Source organism: Bipolaris maydis (genome assembly GCF_028858645.1).
Source record: "Bipolaris maydis strain C4 unplaced genomic scaffold PSV08scaffold_18, whole genome shotgun sequence".
In the NCBI taxonomy this organism is placed as follows: domain Eukaryota; kingdom Fungi; phylum Ascomycota; class Dothideomycetes; order Pleosporales; family Pleosporaceae; genus Bipolaris; species Bipolaris maydis.
Window position 1 is genome coordinate 48,150 of NW_027093874.1, and position 18,562 is coordinate 66,711.

General features: G+C 43.0%; 2 protein-coding genes across 2 annotated transcripts; both read right to left on the reverse strand.

Annotated features, from left to right (window-relative positions):
• Positions 1-13,844: 13,844 nt before the first annotated feature.
• PSV08DRAFT_191159 (uncharacterized protein) lies at positions 13,845-14,313 on the reverse strand (the record flags this gene model as incomplete). The annotated part of the gene is made up of 3 exons (XM_066091981.1): positions 13,845-14,004; positions 14,075-14,139; positions 14,185-14,313. Coding segments are annotated over 3 exons (354 nt in total), but the record flags the coding sequence as incomplete, so codon positions are not given.
• Positions 14,314-16,889: 2,576 nt separating this feature from the next.
• On the reverse strand, positions 16,890-18,204 carry PSV08DRAFT_382840 (thioesterase; the record flags this gene model as incomplete). The annotated part of the gene is made up of 3 exons (XM_066093411.1): positions 17,847-18,204; positions 17,315-17,784; positions 16,890-16,988 (listed from the first exon to the last, which is right to left on the reverse strand). The coding sequence occupies exons 1-3, from the start codon at positions 18,106-18,108 to the stop codon at positions 16,890-16,892; spliced, it is 831 nt and encodes a 276-aa protein (XP_065947943.1). The 5' UTR covers positions 18,109-18,204.
• Between the last annotated feature and the right edge of the window lie 358 nt (positions 18,205-18,562).

Here is an 18,562-nt window from a genome sequence, read left to right on the forward strand (position 1 = left end):
ACCTCACGCAGCTAATAGCCACGAATGTGATATCCTACAAGCTAGGATATCTAGGACTACCTCTTCTAACTAGAATGTTAAAAGTCCTACAAATAAATGTTAATAGGAATAGCCCTGCTACTGAGAGCGCCCTAGACCTAGCTATTAAAGTAGACGCCAGGATCGTCGCAGTACAGGAGCCCTGGTTACCTAAGGGATCCTCGTACGAAAACACTAGATCTACCGCTCACCAGGACTTTACTCAGATACTACCTACCCCTAAGGATACCTCCTTAAGGCCTAGAGTACTATTCTATATTAGAAAAGACCTAAAAGGAGAGGTTAATCCCTTTATTAGCGACGATAACGATTTCCTAGCTATCAAAGTACTAGCCTCTACTTCTAGCCTCTATATCTACAATATTTATAACGAAAAAAGCCTCCAAGAAGGGCTAAATAAGACGACAATTCAGAGGCGCCTCCTGCAGGAGATCCTACAGCCTCAGTCAATTATCCTAGGAGACTTCAACACCCACCATCCTAGGTGGAGCCTAGAGGAGCGCAGCCCTAGCACACAAGCAGAGGAACTAGTAGAGTGGATAGATACTCAAGATCTCACTCTACTAAATACTCCAGGGGCAGGCACTTTCTTGAGATCTCATATGCGGCAAGAAAGCGTATTAGACCTTACTTTTGCAACCAGCAATACAGCTGCTAGTATCCTGGACTGGCAGACTATACCTGAAGTAGGTTCTGACCACCACGCTATTCTATTTAGTATCTATACTACTAGCCAGCTACCTAGCCAGCCAGCCAGCCTGCCAAAACAGTATAATACGAAACGAACGGACTGGACGACTTTCAAGGAGACGCTAGGACAGGAGATCAAAGTCCTAGATCTAGAGAAGCGCCTATCAACACTACCTCCTTGCTCGAACTACACCTCAAGAAAGCTTATCCTAGGACAAAATATCCTACTAGAAACTAAGCTAGACGAGCTAGGAGAAGATCTTACGAGAGCTATACAGAAAGCGCTAGAAAAGTCAACTCCACTAGTCAACCAAAAGCCAAAGACGAAGCCCTGGTGGACTAGCGAGCTAGATAGCCATAAGCGAGACCTAAGTAGAGCCTATAGAGCCTACAAGAAGGAGGCAGCAAAGGAAAATAATAGCTCCCTCTACCAGTGGAAACGAGAGTATCTACGTACAAAAAATAGATACCTAAAAGCTATTCAACGAGCTAAACAGAGCCACTGGGAGGCTTTCCTCCAAAAAGACTCACCTAAGGAGATCTTTAAAGCGCTAGCATATACTAAAGATAACCTTAGTACTCGAATACCTGCTATTAAAGGCAAGGAATCCTTCACTAAGAAATGTAAGGCTTTTAGAGAGGATCTCTTTCCTCCGCCTCCTACGACAGCGACCCCCTCCTTCCACATCTACAGGGGAGACAGCAGATGGACCTGGCCTGCCCTGACAGAGGACGAACTCTCCTTTGCCTGCTGTAAGGTGAAAGCCACCTCACCAGGGCCTGATCTGATCAGCCAGGAGGTGATCCAAAAGGTCTACTCAGCGCAGCCAGAAGCTCTATTTAGGATATACTCTACTCTATTCAACCTAGGCTACCACCCAAGGTGCTGGAGAAAAGCAAAGGGAGTCATCTTAAGAAAGCCAAACAAGCCTGACTACTCGATCCCTAAGGCCTATAGAGTTATCTCACTCCTAAACTGCCTAGGCAAAGTACTAGAGAGACTAGTAGCTAGGAGACTAGGTGCACTAGCGGAAACAACAGATCTACTCCACCCCTCTCAACTAGGAGGAAGACTAAAGAAATCCGCTATCGACGCTGCGCTACTCTTCTACAACAACATACAGCAGCAGAAAAGAAAGCAGAAGACTACTACTACTATCTTTCTTGATATCAAAGGAGCCTTCGATCACGTCTCAAAAAACAAGCTTCTTGAAGTCATGAAAGATCAAGGCCTCCCCTGCTGCCTACTAGCCTGGACAAAGTCCTTTTTAGAGGACAGAATACTGCAGCTGTCCTTTGACGGACAGACTGAGGAGCCGCAGGTAATCTCGACAGGAACCCCTCAAGGAAGCCCTGCCTCGCCCATCCTATTTCTGATCTACTCAAAACCACTATTCAATGCAATTCAGACTAATGCGAATATCTACTCCTCCTCCTATATAGACGACCTCCAGATCTCAATATCATCTACGTCAGTAAGGAAGAATATCAAGCTACTAGAAAAGGAGATTCAGAATCTCTTTAGACTAGCAGAGGAGTCAGCCATCCAATTCGATAGCTCAAAGACTGAACTAGTAAACTGGACAAGATCAAGAAAGGATCAAGCTAGAGTACTTACTCTACCTAATCAGGAGATAGTACAGTCTAAGGAGCTAGTTAGATGGCTAGGTGTCTACTTTGACTGCAGCCTCAAATTCAAGCACCACAGCCTTATTAGAAACCAGCAGGCTAGCGCAGCCTTCCACCGCCTTAGCAGGCTAGCTAACTCAAACAAAGGCCTCTCTCCTAGAGCAGTACGACAGCTCTACCTAGCCTGCATCACCAGCGTAGCTGACTATGGCTGCCAAATCTTCTGGAGGGAGCAGCAGACAGCGCTTAACCAGAGACAGAAGCTGCAGAACCAAGCCTGTAGAAAGATCCTAGGATCCTTCAGAACCTCACCTGCCATACCTAGCGAGGTAGAAGCAGCTCTATGTCCTCCTAGAGTTAGACTTAACAACGCCCTACGACAATACGCCTTTAGAGCAAGAAAGCTAGCTCCTAGCCACCCTCTTAATATTGCTATCACTAGTAATCAAGGAAAGCAGCTAGAGCGTATTACTAGATCTATCTCAACAGCTCTATCGGACGATAGTGAGGAGATCAAGCACTACGCCTCTATGCCCTGGAGCTCTACAATGCCCTACAAGACTAATATATCTAAGAAGTCAAAGGAAATCGAAGCAAAGCACCACAAGGAGCTTCTAGAAGACGAATATCTCCTCTCGATCTACTCAGACGCCTCAGCTACAAAGGAAGGCAAGGGTATAGGAGTAGGAGTAGCTTTCTACAAAGGAGCTAGTCTCATAGCTTATGAAAAGGTTAATATAGGATACAACCAGCTAGTCTACAACGGAGAACTAGAGGGTATTACCCTAGGCCTAGAGAAAGCTTTTGACCTAGCAGACGACTACCTTGAAGTTAGAGTATATGCAGATAACCAGGCTGCAATATTCAGACTAAAGACTGCTTCTGACTACCCAGGGCAAGAGTGGCAACTTAGATGCACTATAGCAGCAGAAAAGCTACAAGAAAAAGGCATATTACCTACCATACAGTGGGTACCAGGACACCAGGGCGTTATAGGAAACGAGAGAGCAGACGCGCTAGCAAAGGAGGCGACAAAGCTAGATCCTAGCTCTAGCAGGACGAGCCTAGCTGTAATAGGCACACGAATAAAGCAGCTAGGCGAGCGAGAGTGGCTTAGCTATCTAGGACAATACAGGAGAAAAGCTATTACTCTAAATCCTACTACTTACGCCGCAAGGTACAAGTGGAAGACTAGAAAGCAGATTGCTACTCCTCCTACTAGTAGAGAAGCCTCTAGCGCCTTCTATCAGCTTAAGTTAGGTCACTGCTATCTACGAGACTTCCTATTCAAGCGAGGAAAAGTAGACTCTAAAGTTTGCCCCTGCAACTATCGAGCTACTCAAGACCCTGCACATATCCTCCTTAGCTGCACGCTATACAAGGAGGCTAGGAAGAAGATGCAAGAAACTACAAAGGACCCCCTATCGCTAGCTTTCTTACTAGATACTACAGTAGGCGTACAGGCTACTATTGCCTTTATTAAGGAAACTAGGGCTGCAACGCAGGCCTGGTATAAAGGAAACCTCGACAACTAGGACAACACCTACACTAGGTGCCTTCGCCCTACACCCAACTTACCTCTCCTCTCACCCGCAAGACCTCCTACTACCCTCCTCCACACTAGGCCACGAGCCTCACCTCGATTTAGATAGCCCCCTCCCCCACCTACACCAAATTGATAGCACTACGTAGTTACCTGTAGGCATAGCCTGCACGTCTTATATAGCCTACCAGCTGAGACAGGACGTTAATCAATAATAATAATAATAATAATAATATATATTATACGTCACCACACCAACTTCGAGTTTTCTAGAATAGGTGTAATATTAGCTAAATATATACAAATCTCTTATAAAAAATCGTTTGCAACTACTTCTAAAGCGTGCATCTAGCGCGCTGTCGCGCAGTAGAGGAAAGTACTCGTCTCCCTACAGCTATCTTACAAACCTCAAGAAAAATTTTCAGCGCACAGACCATCTAGATTAATGCCAACTCAGAGAGATCAGGTAGAACTCGAAGGTAGCGATCTAGAAGCTCGAGTCCAGCAGGACATAGAGCGAAGCTCTAGTATAGAGCAGAATAAGAAGAAAAGATCAGCCTCTACTACTAGCCTAGAAGAGGCTAGTAGAAGATCAAAGATGAGCGCTACTAGCTACACTCAGGAGATCGACGAGATGGACACAATCGTAGTAGAAGTACAAAGAACCCAAGGGACTCAGGAATCCTCGCGCCCTAGGGATAGCACACCCCCCTCTACAGTAGATGACCTACCTGCCGAGCCTAATAGACCCACACACACCCGCACTAGAAGCAACTTCTCGCCTTTTATTGGCTCAACACTAAGGAATCCTTTCGCTAGCCAAAACAAAACACCTAGGGCTACGACAGTAGAAGAGGCCCTCGAGATAGCTAGAAACCTAGTAGTCCAAGCAGCTAGTCTAGCTGAAAGCAACCCCTCACAGCAGACTAGCCTGCTCGACCTAGTAGAAGTCTTTAGAGACTACACTGAGACAGGCCGAGTTAATAAGAAGAACGCAGCAATTCTAGGAGATCAGATCTCCTCGCTTTCAAACGTCTCTAAGGAGCTAAGAGACAAGGTTCGCCGCCTCGACAAACCTACCCCTGCACAACCAAACCAGCAGGGTAATAGACAGACAGCTGCTCCTACGCAGCCTATATCGTACGCCGCAGCTGCAACAGCAAATAAGGAGCAACAGTGGACTACTGTGCAGAAGAAGGCACCTCAAAAGGCTAAGCCTAGCCTAAAGGAGAGGCAGCTAGTCCTAGTCAACCAAGGAGGCCCTGCTGCCTTTGACGCCCTTAGGCTAAGAAATGCCTTCAACCAAGCCTTCACCTTGAAAGGAGGGGTGCAATCGCCCGTAGTCGCCTCAGTCACGCTATCCTCAAAAGGGAATAAGGTAGTCACTACCACGCCTGCTTTTACAGCCAACTACCTGCTGGAAAACCAGGGTATCTGGAAGGATCTAGTAGCCTTTAAGGTAGCGCAGCCCATTACCTCGTGGTTCAAAGTAGTCGTCCATAGACTACCTACTAACCACGGCCTAGAGGTAATCAAGGAGGAGATTGAGACCTTTAACAAAGGCCTCAAAGTAGTAGGCACCCCTTTCTGGCTCACTCCTGAGGCTAAGAGAGGACAGCAGAGCTATGGCTCCGCCTGCGTCGCCTTCGCAACTGAAGAGGAGGCTCTAAAGGCTATTAGAGGAAAGCTCTATATTCTCGGAGAGAGCCTGAGAGCAGAGAAGCTACGAGTTATTAACAACTTAAAGCAGTGCTCTAAATGCCAAGGTTTTGGCCACCTTGAGACTAGATGTAGTAGAGTAGCCTGTCAGATTTGCAGTGAGGCTCACCACACTAGCCTACATAAATGCAACTCCTGCCCTATAAAAGGCAAAGCCTGCGTACACACTATCTTTAAGTGCGTTAACTGCAGTAAGCCTCACGCGGCAAATAGCTCTAGCTGCGATATTCTTATAGCTAGGACTACTAGGACAGGCCCTACTAACTAGGATGTTAAAGATCCTACAAATAAATGTTAATAGAAGTAGTTCTGCTACTGAGAGCGCGCTAGACCTAGCTATTAAAGTAGACGCCAAAATCGTCGCAGTACAGGAGCCCTGGCTACTCAAGAGATCCTCCTACTCAAGCACTAGATCTATCGCTCACCAGAACTTTACTCAGATACTACCTACCCTAGAGGACTCCTCCTTAAGGCCTAGAGTACTCTTCTATATTAGGAAAGATCTAGAAGTAGAGGTTATTCCTTTTATTAGCAACGATAACGACTTTCTAGCTATTAAAGTACTAGCCTCTACTTCTAACTTCTATATATATAACATTTATAACGAGAAAAGCCTTCTAGAAGGCCAAAATAAGACGACAATCCAGAGGCGCCTCCTACAGGAGACTCTACAACCTCAGTCAATCATCCTAGGAGACTTCAACACCCACCATCCTAGGTGGAGCCTAGAGGAGCGCAGCCCTAGTACACTAGCGGAGGAGCTAGTAGATTGGATAGACGCGCAAAATCTCACTCTACTAAATACTCTAGGGGTAGGCACCTTCTTTAGGTCTCATATGCGGAAAGAGAGCGTACTAGATCTTACTTTTGCAACCAATAATATAGCTGCTAGTATCCAGGACTGGCAGACTATACCTAAAGTAGGATCTGATCACCACGCAATACTATTTAGTACCTATACTACTAGCCAGCTACCTAGTCAGCTGCCTAGCCAGCTGCCTAGCCAGCCAAAACAGTATAATACTAAACGAACGGACTGGACGATTTTCAAGGAGACGCTAGGACAGGAGATCAAAGCCCTAGATCTAGAAAAGCGACTGTCGACACTACCTCCTTATTCAAACTACACCTCAAGAAAGCTTATTCTAGGACAAAATATCGCGCTAGAAACTAAGCTAGATAAGCTAGGAGAAGATCTTACGAAGGCTATACAGAGCGCACTAGAAAAGTCAACTCCACTAGTCAACCTAAAGCCAAAGACAAAGCCCTGGTGGACTAGCGAGCTAGATAGCCGTAGGAGAGAACTAAGTAGAGCCTATAGAGCCTACAAGAAGGAGGTAGAAAAGGAAAATAATAGCTCTCTCTACCAGTGGAAAAGAGAGTATCTACGTACGAAAAATGGATACTTAAAAGCTATTCAACGAGCTAAGCAAAGCCACTGGGAGGCCTTCCTTCGAAAAGACTCACCAAAAGAGATCTTTAAAGCACTAGCATACACTAAAGATAACCTTAGTACTCAAATACCTACTATTAAAGGTAGGGAGACGTTTACTGAGAAATGCAAGGCTTTTAGAGAGGATCTCTTTCCTCAGCCTCCTACGACAGCCACCCCCTCCTTCCACACCTACAGGGGAGACAGCAAGTGGACCTGGCCTACTCTAACAAAGGACGAACTCTCCTTTGCCTGCTGCAAGGTGAAGGCTACCTCACCAGGGCCTGATCTGATCAGCCAGGAGGTGATCCAAAAGGCCTACCTAGCGCAGTCAGAAGCCCTATTTAGGATATACTCCACCTTCTTCAATCTAGGCTACCACCCAAGGTGCTGGAGAAAAGCAAAGGGAGTTATCCTAAAGAAGCCAAGCAAGCCTAACTACTCGATCCCTAAGGCCTATAGAGTTATCTCACTCCTAAACTGCCTAGGCAAAGTACTAGAAAGACTAGTAGCTAGAAGACTAGGCGCACTAGCGGAAACAACAGATCTACTCCACCCCTCTCAACTAGGAGGAAGACTGAAGAAATCCGCTATCGACGCTGCGCTACTCTTCTATAACAATATACAGCAGCAGAAAAGAAAGCAGAAGATTACTACTACTATCTTTCTTGATATTAAAGGAGCCTTCGATCATGTCTCAAAAAACAAGCTCCTTGAAGGCATGAGAGATCAAGGCCTCCCCTGCTGCCTACTAGCCTGGACAAAGTCCTTCCTAGAGGACAGAGTACTGCAGCTGTCCTTTGACGGACAGACTGAGGAGCCGCAGGAGATCTCGACAGGTACCCCTCAAGGAAGCCCAGCCTCGCCTATCCTGTTTCTGATCTACTCAAAGCCACTATTTAAGGCGATTCAGACTAATGCGAATATCTACTCCTCCTCTTATATAGACGACCTCCAGATCTCTATATCAACTACGTCAGTAAGAAGGAATATCAAGCTACTAGAAAAGGAGATTCAGAATCTATTCAGACTAGCAGGGGAGTCAGCTATCCAGTTCGATAGCTCAAAGACTGAACTAGTAAACTGGACAAGATCTAGAAAGGATCAAGCTAGAGTACTTACTCTACCTAATCAGGAAATAGTACAGTCTAAGGAGCTAGTTAGATGGCTAGGTATATACTTTGACTGCAGCCTTAAATTCAAGCACCACAGCTACATTAGGAACCAGCAGGCTAGCGCAGCCTTCCACCGCCTTAGCAGGCTAGCTAACTCAAACAAAGGCCTCTCGCCTAGAGCAGTACGACAGCTCTACCTAGCCTGCGTCACCAGCGTAGCTGACTACGGCTGCCAAATCTTCTGGAGAGAGCAGCAGACAACGCTTAACCAAAGGCAGAAGCTGCAGAATCAAGCCTGTAGGAAGATCCTAGGCTCCTTTAGAACCTCGCCTGCTATACCTAGCGAGGTAGAAGCAGCTCTCTACCCTCCTAGGATTAGGCTAAATAACGCCCTACGACAATACGCCTTTAGAGCAAGAAAGCTAGCTCCTAGCCACCCTCTTAATATCGCTATCAATAGCAATCAAGGCAAGCAGCTAGAGCGTATTACTAGATCTATCTCAACAGCTCTATCAGAAGATAGCGAGAAGATTCAGCACTACGCCTCTATGCCCTGGAGCGCTACTACGCCCTATAGGATTAATATATCTAAGAAATCAAAGGAAAGCGAAGCAGAGCACCACAAGGAACTACTAGAAGACGAGCATCTTCTTTCTATCTACTCAGACGCCTCAGCTACAAGCAAAGGCAAAGGAGTAGGAGTAGGAGTAGCCCTCTACAAAGGAGCTAGCCTTATAGCTCAAGAAAAGGCTAATATAGGATACAACCAGCTAGTCTACAACGGAGAACTAGAAGGTATTACCCTAGGCCTAGAAAAGGCTGTTGACCTAGCAGACGACTACCTTGAAGTTAGAATATATGCAGATAACCAGGCTGCAATACTCAGACTAAAGACTGCTTCTGACTACCCAGGGCAAGAGTGGCAACTCAGATGCACTATAGCAGCAGAAAAGCTACAAGAAAAAGGCATATTACCTACCATACAGTGGGTACCAGGACACCAGGGCGTTATAGGAAACGAGAGAGCAGACGCGCTAGCAAAGGAGGCGACAAAGCTAGATCCTAGCTCTAGCAGGACGAGCCTAGCTGTAATAGGCACACGAATAAAGCAGCTAGGCGAGCGAGAGTGGCTTAGCTATCTAGGACAATACGGGAGAAAAGCTATTACTCTAAATCCTACTACTTACGCCGCAAGGTACAAGTGGAAGACTAGAAAGCAGATTGCTACTCCTCCTACTAGTAGAGAAGCCTCTAGCGCCTTCTATCAGCTTAAGTTAGGTCACTGCTATCTACGAGACTTCCTATTCAAGCGAGGAAAAGTAGACTCTAAAGTTTGCCCCTGCAACTATCGAGCTACTCAAGACCCTGCACATATCCTCCTTAGCTGCACGCTATACAAGGAGGCTAGGAAGAAGATGCAAGAAACTACAAAGGACCCCCTATCGCTAGCTTTCTTACTAGATACTACAGTAGGCGTACAGGCTACTATTGCCTTTATTAAGGAAACTAGGGCTGCAACGCAGGCCTGGTATAAAGGAAACCTCGACAACTAGGACAACACCTACACTAGGTGCCTTCGCCCTACACCCAACTTACCTCTCCTCTCACCCGCAAGACCTCCTACTACCCTCCTCCACACTAGGCCACGAGCCTCACCTCGATTTAGATAGCCCCCTCCCCCACCTACACCAAATTGATAGCACTACGTAGTTACCTGTAGGCATAGCCTGCACGTCTTATATAGCCTACCAGCTGAGACAGGACGTTAATCAATAATAATAATAATAATAATAATAATATATATTACTTTCCTCGATGCGATGGGTATATAGACTGGCTGATGGAATTAGCGCCGCCATTTGAACTAGTCGCAACGAAGTATAGTAGTAGAGGAATAAGCTAGTTCTTGAAGCCTCTGGTTCGGAAGCAAATTATTGATTGGGGTTTTTGCATGCTCTATACTTACGCGGATTGTTTTGGAAACGATTCGGACTATGATAATTTTAGTTGTTGGAATTTACTGTATTGCGCTGCTAGGGGTAGCGGGATATCGCATTTGGTTCTGGGTTATTGTTGGATGTACTTATAACAACTCTAGCACCTATAAGGTACGCGGTCTATCTTAATTTTACGAACAGCAAGATTAATTCAATAAAAAACACTAGCTAAAACTAGTAGCAAGACGTTGCGTCAGGTAGGCAGGACAACTAGAAGTGTAGTAAGATAGAGTACTAAATTCTACATTATTACGATATCGTTTCTCTATCCTCTGCATTTCAATCCCCAGTCTGTAAAGCCAACGGTCTCTCATACGACCTTATTAGCCTAGGTATCTCTTAAACTATAACAGTAAACAGCTTTGCTAGAGTTTTCTAATTTCAATAAAGACCAAAGCCCTTGCTATTCTTTATATAACTTATCTAGATTAATAAGTATATATTTACTCTAATCGTTATCGCCGATGATCTCAATTAATATTGATAGATTTTGAAGTAAGTAGTTTAATCTTATTGAGTATCTTATTAGGTGCCTTTTATAGTAGAAAGGACGAAAGACGAAAAATGTTATCGAAGTTACTGTAGTGTTAATATAGGTAATATAATAGACTAGCTAGCGTTGTGAATCTTGGAAGCGCAGCCGCGTGTTGGAAATGACTGATACCTAAGATCTGGCAAACAATTTCGGATAGCGCCTTCATAATATATGGAATAGGTATAGATGATACCCTAATATGTATGGACTAGAATTTTAAGATAAATGCCTTTGGAAATATCCTTGGAAACGTGCACGTAGAAATATAGGCTCGGAAACACTGTAGAGACATTAAAGAAGTGCCTACAGCATACCAAGAGCTAATATTTGTATAACTTAACGTAGCTATATATCAAGACCTGAAAGACGAGATTGAATCTTCCTCTGATTTTGGAGATAAGTTAATGGATACTCTACTCTAAGGTCGCTACTCCACTTATACCCCTAAAACCTATTCCAGGCGGAATTAGATCGTTTCTGTCGCTCATTACGCTTACTATATCTTTACAACCATATTAATAGTCGCAGTCCTCTTCCTAGCCTTAAGAGATTTAAGAGCACATTATAATCCCAAATCAGATTCACATCGTACACCTTTCATCCCGTTAAGTATATTAAGAAGAAGAGTAGAAAGGAGTGTGCTTAAGTTTTAATACGGCTTAGATATCGCTACTACAGATCAGCTAGGCAATCCTAGGCATCATATCAAGGACCCTATACCATATAATCTCTTCCATAACATCACAGTACTTAAGCAAAGAACTAAAGAACTAGGTATACATAATTATAGGCTTCTAATGGCCTAATTATTGTGTTTCAAATCTAACATAATATAGCAATAAGAATAAAGGTAAACAGCAACTACAAGACATAGAGAGATTATTCTAGTATTAAATAGCATATACACCCGCATATTAGCCCTAGAGACATTGAGGTATACGCAGTCTCTAGTTTCCATTAGATGCACTGCTTAGTAGGTTACGTTCTTATAAAGGAAGCGATTGCTTAACTAATCTAGGCAGCTTGAAACGTTAAGAGACTATAGGTACTTACTTAACGGTTACCAACCAAAGTAGAACGACGAACATACTATACATTGCTTCAACACGTTTTACAAGATTATAGCTTATCTTTCCAATCTAACTATAGAAGGGTACCCAAATAAACAGCCAATAACTAGTCCCATCAGAGGTGCTGCCGTATCTAAGGTAGCTTCTCAGCCACTGTGCCGAAACTTCTAAGAACTAAAAGAATGAGCAAATGAGCCAGTCTAGGTAATACCATTCTCATACGATTCTTTAAAGGTACACAACATAATTCCACTAGCTGAAAACTATAATTTACGCAATTGCCGAGAATCAAGTAGATAGAAAAAAGACTAAAAGGAGTCCGTAGATTTAGGTAAATTTACGTTAAATTCTTTTCTCCGTTAGTAAGCTAAAAGCATCATTCACATCTTATACGAGCTTCTTCGCTATTTAATCAAATTAAGTTTTCAAAGAGCTCTACTCTTTTTAATCCATCTCTAAACTAGTATCGCATACGTTTAGCTTTGTATCTAAATTCATATTTAGGTTTCTAGTTACTTTCCAACCCTTAGCTTTATAAATATTAAATCGTGAATATTAAACGACGATAGAAGAAACCAAATGCATGCGTAATATATAATACACTTAGAACCTACCCCTCCTAACACAATTTCTAGACAATAGCTAAGCTAGCTAAAGCTATAATTATCGCCGGGTAAAGACTTTAAGACCCAGTACACACTAATAATAATATTTACTCTTGCTATTTAGTATTAGAAGAGAGTTTTTACGAATAACTTAGCCATCCTAAAGGTGGCTAGGACTGTTAGTTCCAACAGATTTAATAATTGTCTTATAATACTCTCAAAGTGACTAGGCCAGCGTAATGAATTATATTATGTTCATTTCACAATACCTCCTCCCTACCGAGGTTTTATTTATTATTCTCCCCCACCCATTAATGTTATAAGACTTTATTCATCAATGGTCCAGCGGGATATAGTCTCTTTTACTCCAACTACTCCTCATCATCACCAGGGAGCTAAATTTCATGTCCGTTCCCTTCTTAAACAAGGAAACTAAGTCCGCATCCTAGTAGGGCAATAATACACATTATCTACCACGCTAGTTCCATTATACCTCGCTCTAAACTATAGCCAAGCACAATACCGCCAAACACAGAGCTTATTAAGCGAGAGAACGATAAGAGCAAGACTACAGCACTATACGTTCTCCCTAGGGCTATCAGATGTGGTGATACACTAGCCTTAAGTTAGTAAAGACTCTCTCATCAGGTAACTACCACTTACTTATTAGTCAGCATAATCTACGCAAGAAGAACAAACATTCCTAAGATGACCGACAATGTCTAGACTACACCAATAACCAACCAAACTATAACGCTGGCGCCACGTGTCGATAGTATTTTAGACTTCAGAATAACAGTAAAGGGCGTAATAAAGTAACATAACGGGAAACCAAAAAGGAAGAAGCGCCACAACTTCGTGGTTCCGAATTTCTAAGACAATCGGGGATAACCAAACACTTACACAGGTATGCCAACTAGTCCTAGCAGAGCTATAGAAGCAGCCACTTACTTAACCAGCATACCTAATCCCCTAAAAAACTGGAAAGGATTTTGTGCGCTGCTCGAGTGCCAAGTAACAACTAGTAGACTTAGAAAACTTAGCCATAGTGTGTTGTATGCCCCAAGATAGCCCTCGAGAATACCTTAGCAGACAATTGTGAGGCAGACATTTAGGGTAAACATGCGACGAAGAGGCAGTATCGCCAATTAAAGACGCGGTTTAGTTGGATTTTACGGTCCTAGTAGCTCTAGTAAAATTTCACTTTCTTCCTCTTCGAGGTTTTAGTACGAAACCTATAAGTACTTAGCCTCGTTTTTAGTAGGATAGAGCATCCTAGAAATCTTTTAGGCAATATATAGTCTATAATTATACTTATTGCGAAGGGGCTTAAGTGTCTGTTCTATAACTCAGTACACCATTGTTTTGTATACTTCGCAATACACATACCTCCTTCAACCTCAGAACCACCAAAGCTAGAGCCACTATAAGAATGGCTCCATTAAGCAGAGCGGGCTTTACAAATGGATATTAGCTAAGCAATAGAGCATTTGGAGACGGTTTCACCCCAGAATACGAGGAACCTACTACTATACTTACTATAACCGGACTAATTACCACGGCAACATTAAATGCTATTAGCATTAACAAGAACGCGCGTTGCTTATACCTAATTTTCGATTTGTTAGATCTACAGTAAAAGAGAAGTGCGGCTGCATATAGAGGAACAAGCTTACCACAGATCCTAAATAACTTCAGACACTATCATTCTAATTACAGCAACGTTACCGTTAACTAAGCCTTCAATAGCACGCACAACCACAGCCTAGGTAAAGTTACTTACGAATCTGAAAGCAACGCAGCTTAACACTATATTTTTAGTCTTAATACCATCGTATAGGGCAAGGATCTTACTAGAGCCTAACAGGCCAATAGTGAGCACCATCTTCCTTCCTCCCTTAGGTAAGTCTGCCACTCTGCCCCATATCAGGGCAGTGATGCATTAGCATATAGTAAATACAGTCTGCAGAAAGGCTGCCTACTCAACAATTTCCTTTGGTGTCAAAGCTAGATCGAATGATCTTAACTAATAGTATATGTACAACTTAGAGACATTGTTAGTTGTTCGTAACAACCATCTATATTTTTATAGGGACTTACCACAATTGATGTACGTACTAGAGGCTTACAAAATCGTGCAAAGACCAGTACTACGAGCTGATCTTTGTGGGGCAGAGACAACTATGTGACTGGAGCTTCCATAATATAGTTTAATTCAAAGGACTATTCAAGGCGACACTTAGAAGATAATTTGCAGGGAAAAAGGATCAGACGTATATTATAGGCCGCGAGTCGGAATGCTATTATTCAATCCGCGGTATACGTTAATGGCTATCTATTTGTTCGGCTACCTCGCCTGATCTACCCGGCGAATAATGGGTATTAAACATTGAATTGGCCCTAAAGTTTTATCTTGTAATGGAAGAAAAGAAAAGGATATGGCAGTAATGGGGGTTTTATTACGGTGCTAGGGCATTTCTGGGCGAGCTGTATGATGCGAGTGGGGAATGGATTTGTGAAATTTCTTGTTATATATTTGGAATAATTAGATCTTAGTCTTCTATAGCAAACGTAAGCATATTATTAATGACTAGGTATAATAGAAACCTGTCTTTATTTAGTTTTTTAAATTTAACAACCTCTTGCTACTTAGTATTAGATTTAGAAGGTATGGTTTCTATGGCTGTAGAATAACGAAGAGTAACTAGAGCTTTTGGTTAGCCTGCTCTTTCTGTTGCAAATTAGGGTGCTATATTTTACTAAAGTAAGAGACTATGGAGTACCTCCGAGCAGATAGGTTGTATAACATGTGAGTAACTATAATTAGTTAGATCTGGGATTGTATACCACAATTGTAAGATTGGTTTACTATATGTAAGAAGCCTAGAAGCTGCTATATGTGCAGCTTCGTCGAACCCCAGCTTTGAAATGATCTCCAACCCTAGCCTATAGGTTTATGAGCCTCTACACAAGTACCTAAAGCATGCGTGTGAAGCTAGAAACAAAGACTAAGTTGAAAGAGTTATATCTATATTATTTCTACCGATTTTCTAGATACTGCTGTAGCAAGAGGCATTAAATACCACAATCAACTTCATATCTAGAAGCGGATTTTGAAAAAGACCTTTTTTAAAACACTGAGAACTGAAACATTGAAGTTCGGACCTACAAGGAGCATTGTGAAAGACACGGAAAGCGTATAAACGATCACTGCGGTATGTTAGTTATGAGATTCGGCTATTACTCGCTGTCTGCCTGCAAATCTGGATTAATATTGGTACGAAGCTAACCGGCAATTATGAATGTGATGGGTAGTCAGATATTGACTTTTGGTTACTGGCTCGGAATTCGGAAGGCCCTTGTTACCTATACCTAACTAAGAGGTCTAATAAAGACCTTAAAATCTCCGAGCTGGATGGATTTAAGTTTTTATGTGAATGGACTAAAGGAGGCTTAGTAGATGAGGTAAAGTGACAACTGGCGTAATATAGCTATATGTAACGGCGGCTTCCTGAGCATGGTGTTCCAATTTGGCCCCTTACGCGAGCGGGGTAACTTTTCTCGCCTTTCTGAGTCTAGTGCAACGTCTAAAATTGAGGTAACCAATTCGCAACTAAATGCGAAAATTATTTGTTTTGTAATAAATGCGCAGTTGTGGGAAGCTTGTTGTATAAGACGATAGATACGAGTACGAATTCGCGCGGGACGCTGAGATCACGTGATTTACATTATTAGTAGAATAGGTCTAGGTCGTATTGAGTGACTATAAGTAGGGCCAGTGCAACTAGTATGAGAACTTGTCTATTACCAATTAATCGGCACCCTCTCTGTACTTCATATGTGTTCAGTGTTCGTAGAAGCGTTTCGTCATTCAGAGAATTATAGCAGTTAATATCGAATAAAAGATTTCGCGACTGAGTTCTATACAGACAAGCGATGTAATAAAGAAGATGGCAAATTTCTAAAAAGGATAACTATACTCATCCCATGGAGCCTAGTTCTGCCGAACTAGGCCCTGTTAGATAATGCATTGATTGGCTAACTAATGTAGTAAGAGCGCGAGTATATATAGGTGAAATATTAGGTAGCTAGGCCTAGCTACCTTCAAGGCGTTTTATTCGCCCTTGATATTTAACACTCCCTCTTAGCTAATAATCTATAGCCTATTATTTTAGCCTTATTCAACTCTAAAACTAGTACTTAATCTACTCTATTAATTTATATTTATTATACTATTATATTATTAAGATATATGCCTGTAGAGGTGCGTAAAGTTAGTAAGGTAGTTAACTCGCTTGCTTAACGGACTCGCATATCCGTCACGTTATGCATTGTTTTATAAGTTTAGTTCTTTATATTGTGGTGTAGTATCACGTGACCAGCTTGTAGTATATATTGCGATTTTCTTTCGCACGTGGGTAGGCACCTTCTCCAATCAATCCTTTGCAGCGATTAGATATCAGCTTGTTTCTATCTACTCGATTGCGGGTCGCCCCTCTGATCTTTTGAGCTCGATCACTTATTGTGCCACAACAGATAGAGGAGATGTTTGTCTTCTAGTAGTTCTTTACGTTCTTTTGCTTCGACTTCCTTAGACTTGTTGGATATAAATGTCTTGTATAGTATATTTAAGCTCCATGGCATAGACACGTAACTAACTATAGAAGGTGAATATGCTTGAACAACTTCCGTGATACTCCCAAAAGCAGATATGATATGATCATTTATTTCTTGGCACCATACGTACCAGGAACACTTGGATCTCGAAGGCATGTTTCTCTATCTGTTTCCAAAGGATGTCCGAGAGAAGCAATGTAATTGGTCAACGAGACCTCGCTCATCCCACCTTGACCAATTCCAATGCCTTGCACATGCAGGATGTGATAGATGATACCTCGTAAGTTAGTAATTTTAAATATAGGATGGTAGAGGTTGCTCACATTGGGTGTATCAAAGATGCTGTAATGATCTCCACAGGTTTCCAAAACCTTTATGATAAAGTCTTCGTAGGCATCCTCCCAGCCCAAGTACGGCATACTTCGGGTCTTGTCTAGCAAGCACATCTCATTTGGATTCACCATCGGAACGAGAGACTTTGCGCGAACTAGCACGACCGGTGGTGGAATTGGAACATTCTTGCCATGAAACTTGGCATCAGTAGTGTTCCAAGCTGGCGGTTGCCACTCGTCGCACAAACAAGTAGCCCGGATCAAAGACGTGAGGACCTTTTCCTTGACATCTTGAGTAACACCAGGCATCATTGGTCCTTGTGAATCCATATCGAGCACACGTTTTGGAGTACTAGAATAAATCGAATCCACCAAAATAATGCCAGAGACGCGAAGCCTTTTGTTTTCCATGGCTAACATGTGCGCAATCTGGACAGCTAGAATGCCGCCAAATGACCAGCCTGTAGCAAATGTTTAGCTATCAATCCGTGTGTTAAGTTGATAAGGGAGCAATGATTATTACCTCCAAGCACAATATCGCCCCTGAGCATTACCTTCTTGATCAGACGAATGTACATACGCGCCATCTCAACCACGCTCTGCCACCCGCCTCCACCAGACTGTTCAAAACGAGGATCGTATATCCCATATACTTTACGACCTAACGCACCGAGCTGAAAATAGCTGAAGATAGTACCACTCGCATCATGAACCAAGAACAATGGCGGCTGTACAGAAGGTGATCGTGGCACATCTTGTATCAGAACTGGATTTGAGGCATGCATTTTGGTCAGGACAGGACTCTGCTTGCGATACTTCCTAATATCGCAGTAGTGAAGGTCTTTGTTTAAACACTGAGATTAACAGGAACTCTGATGAAAGAAATATTTCATGGACAATGCATTCAAGGGGCAAGGACCTCCCGGGACTTTTCCGAGTAGCCAAGCTAGAACGGCATCCCGTCGGTCCGGGCATGATGGACCCAAATCTAATCTCCTTAATGTCAAGCGCGATGCGCTAGCTCGTAGCTGTATCGTATCCGACGGGTGTTAATGATAAAGCATTTGGGCCGGCTTTATGGCTGGTTTATTACCCGGTTTCTCGGTGAACATCGGACCGTAGCTAAGCGTGCATCAGCCCTTATTTCACTCTTTGCGATACGACAGACGATTGGCTGGAATAACATGCTATAAAATTCCTCAAGCAAGTAGCAATGCAATGCATGCATCCGTGGATCTT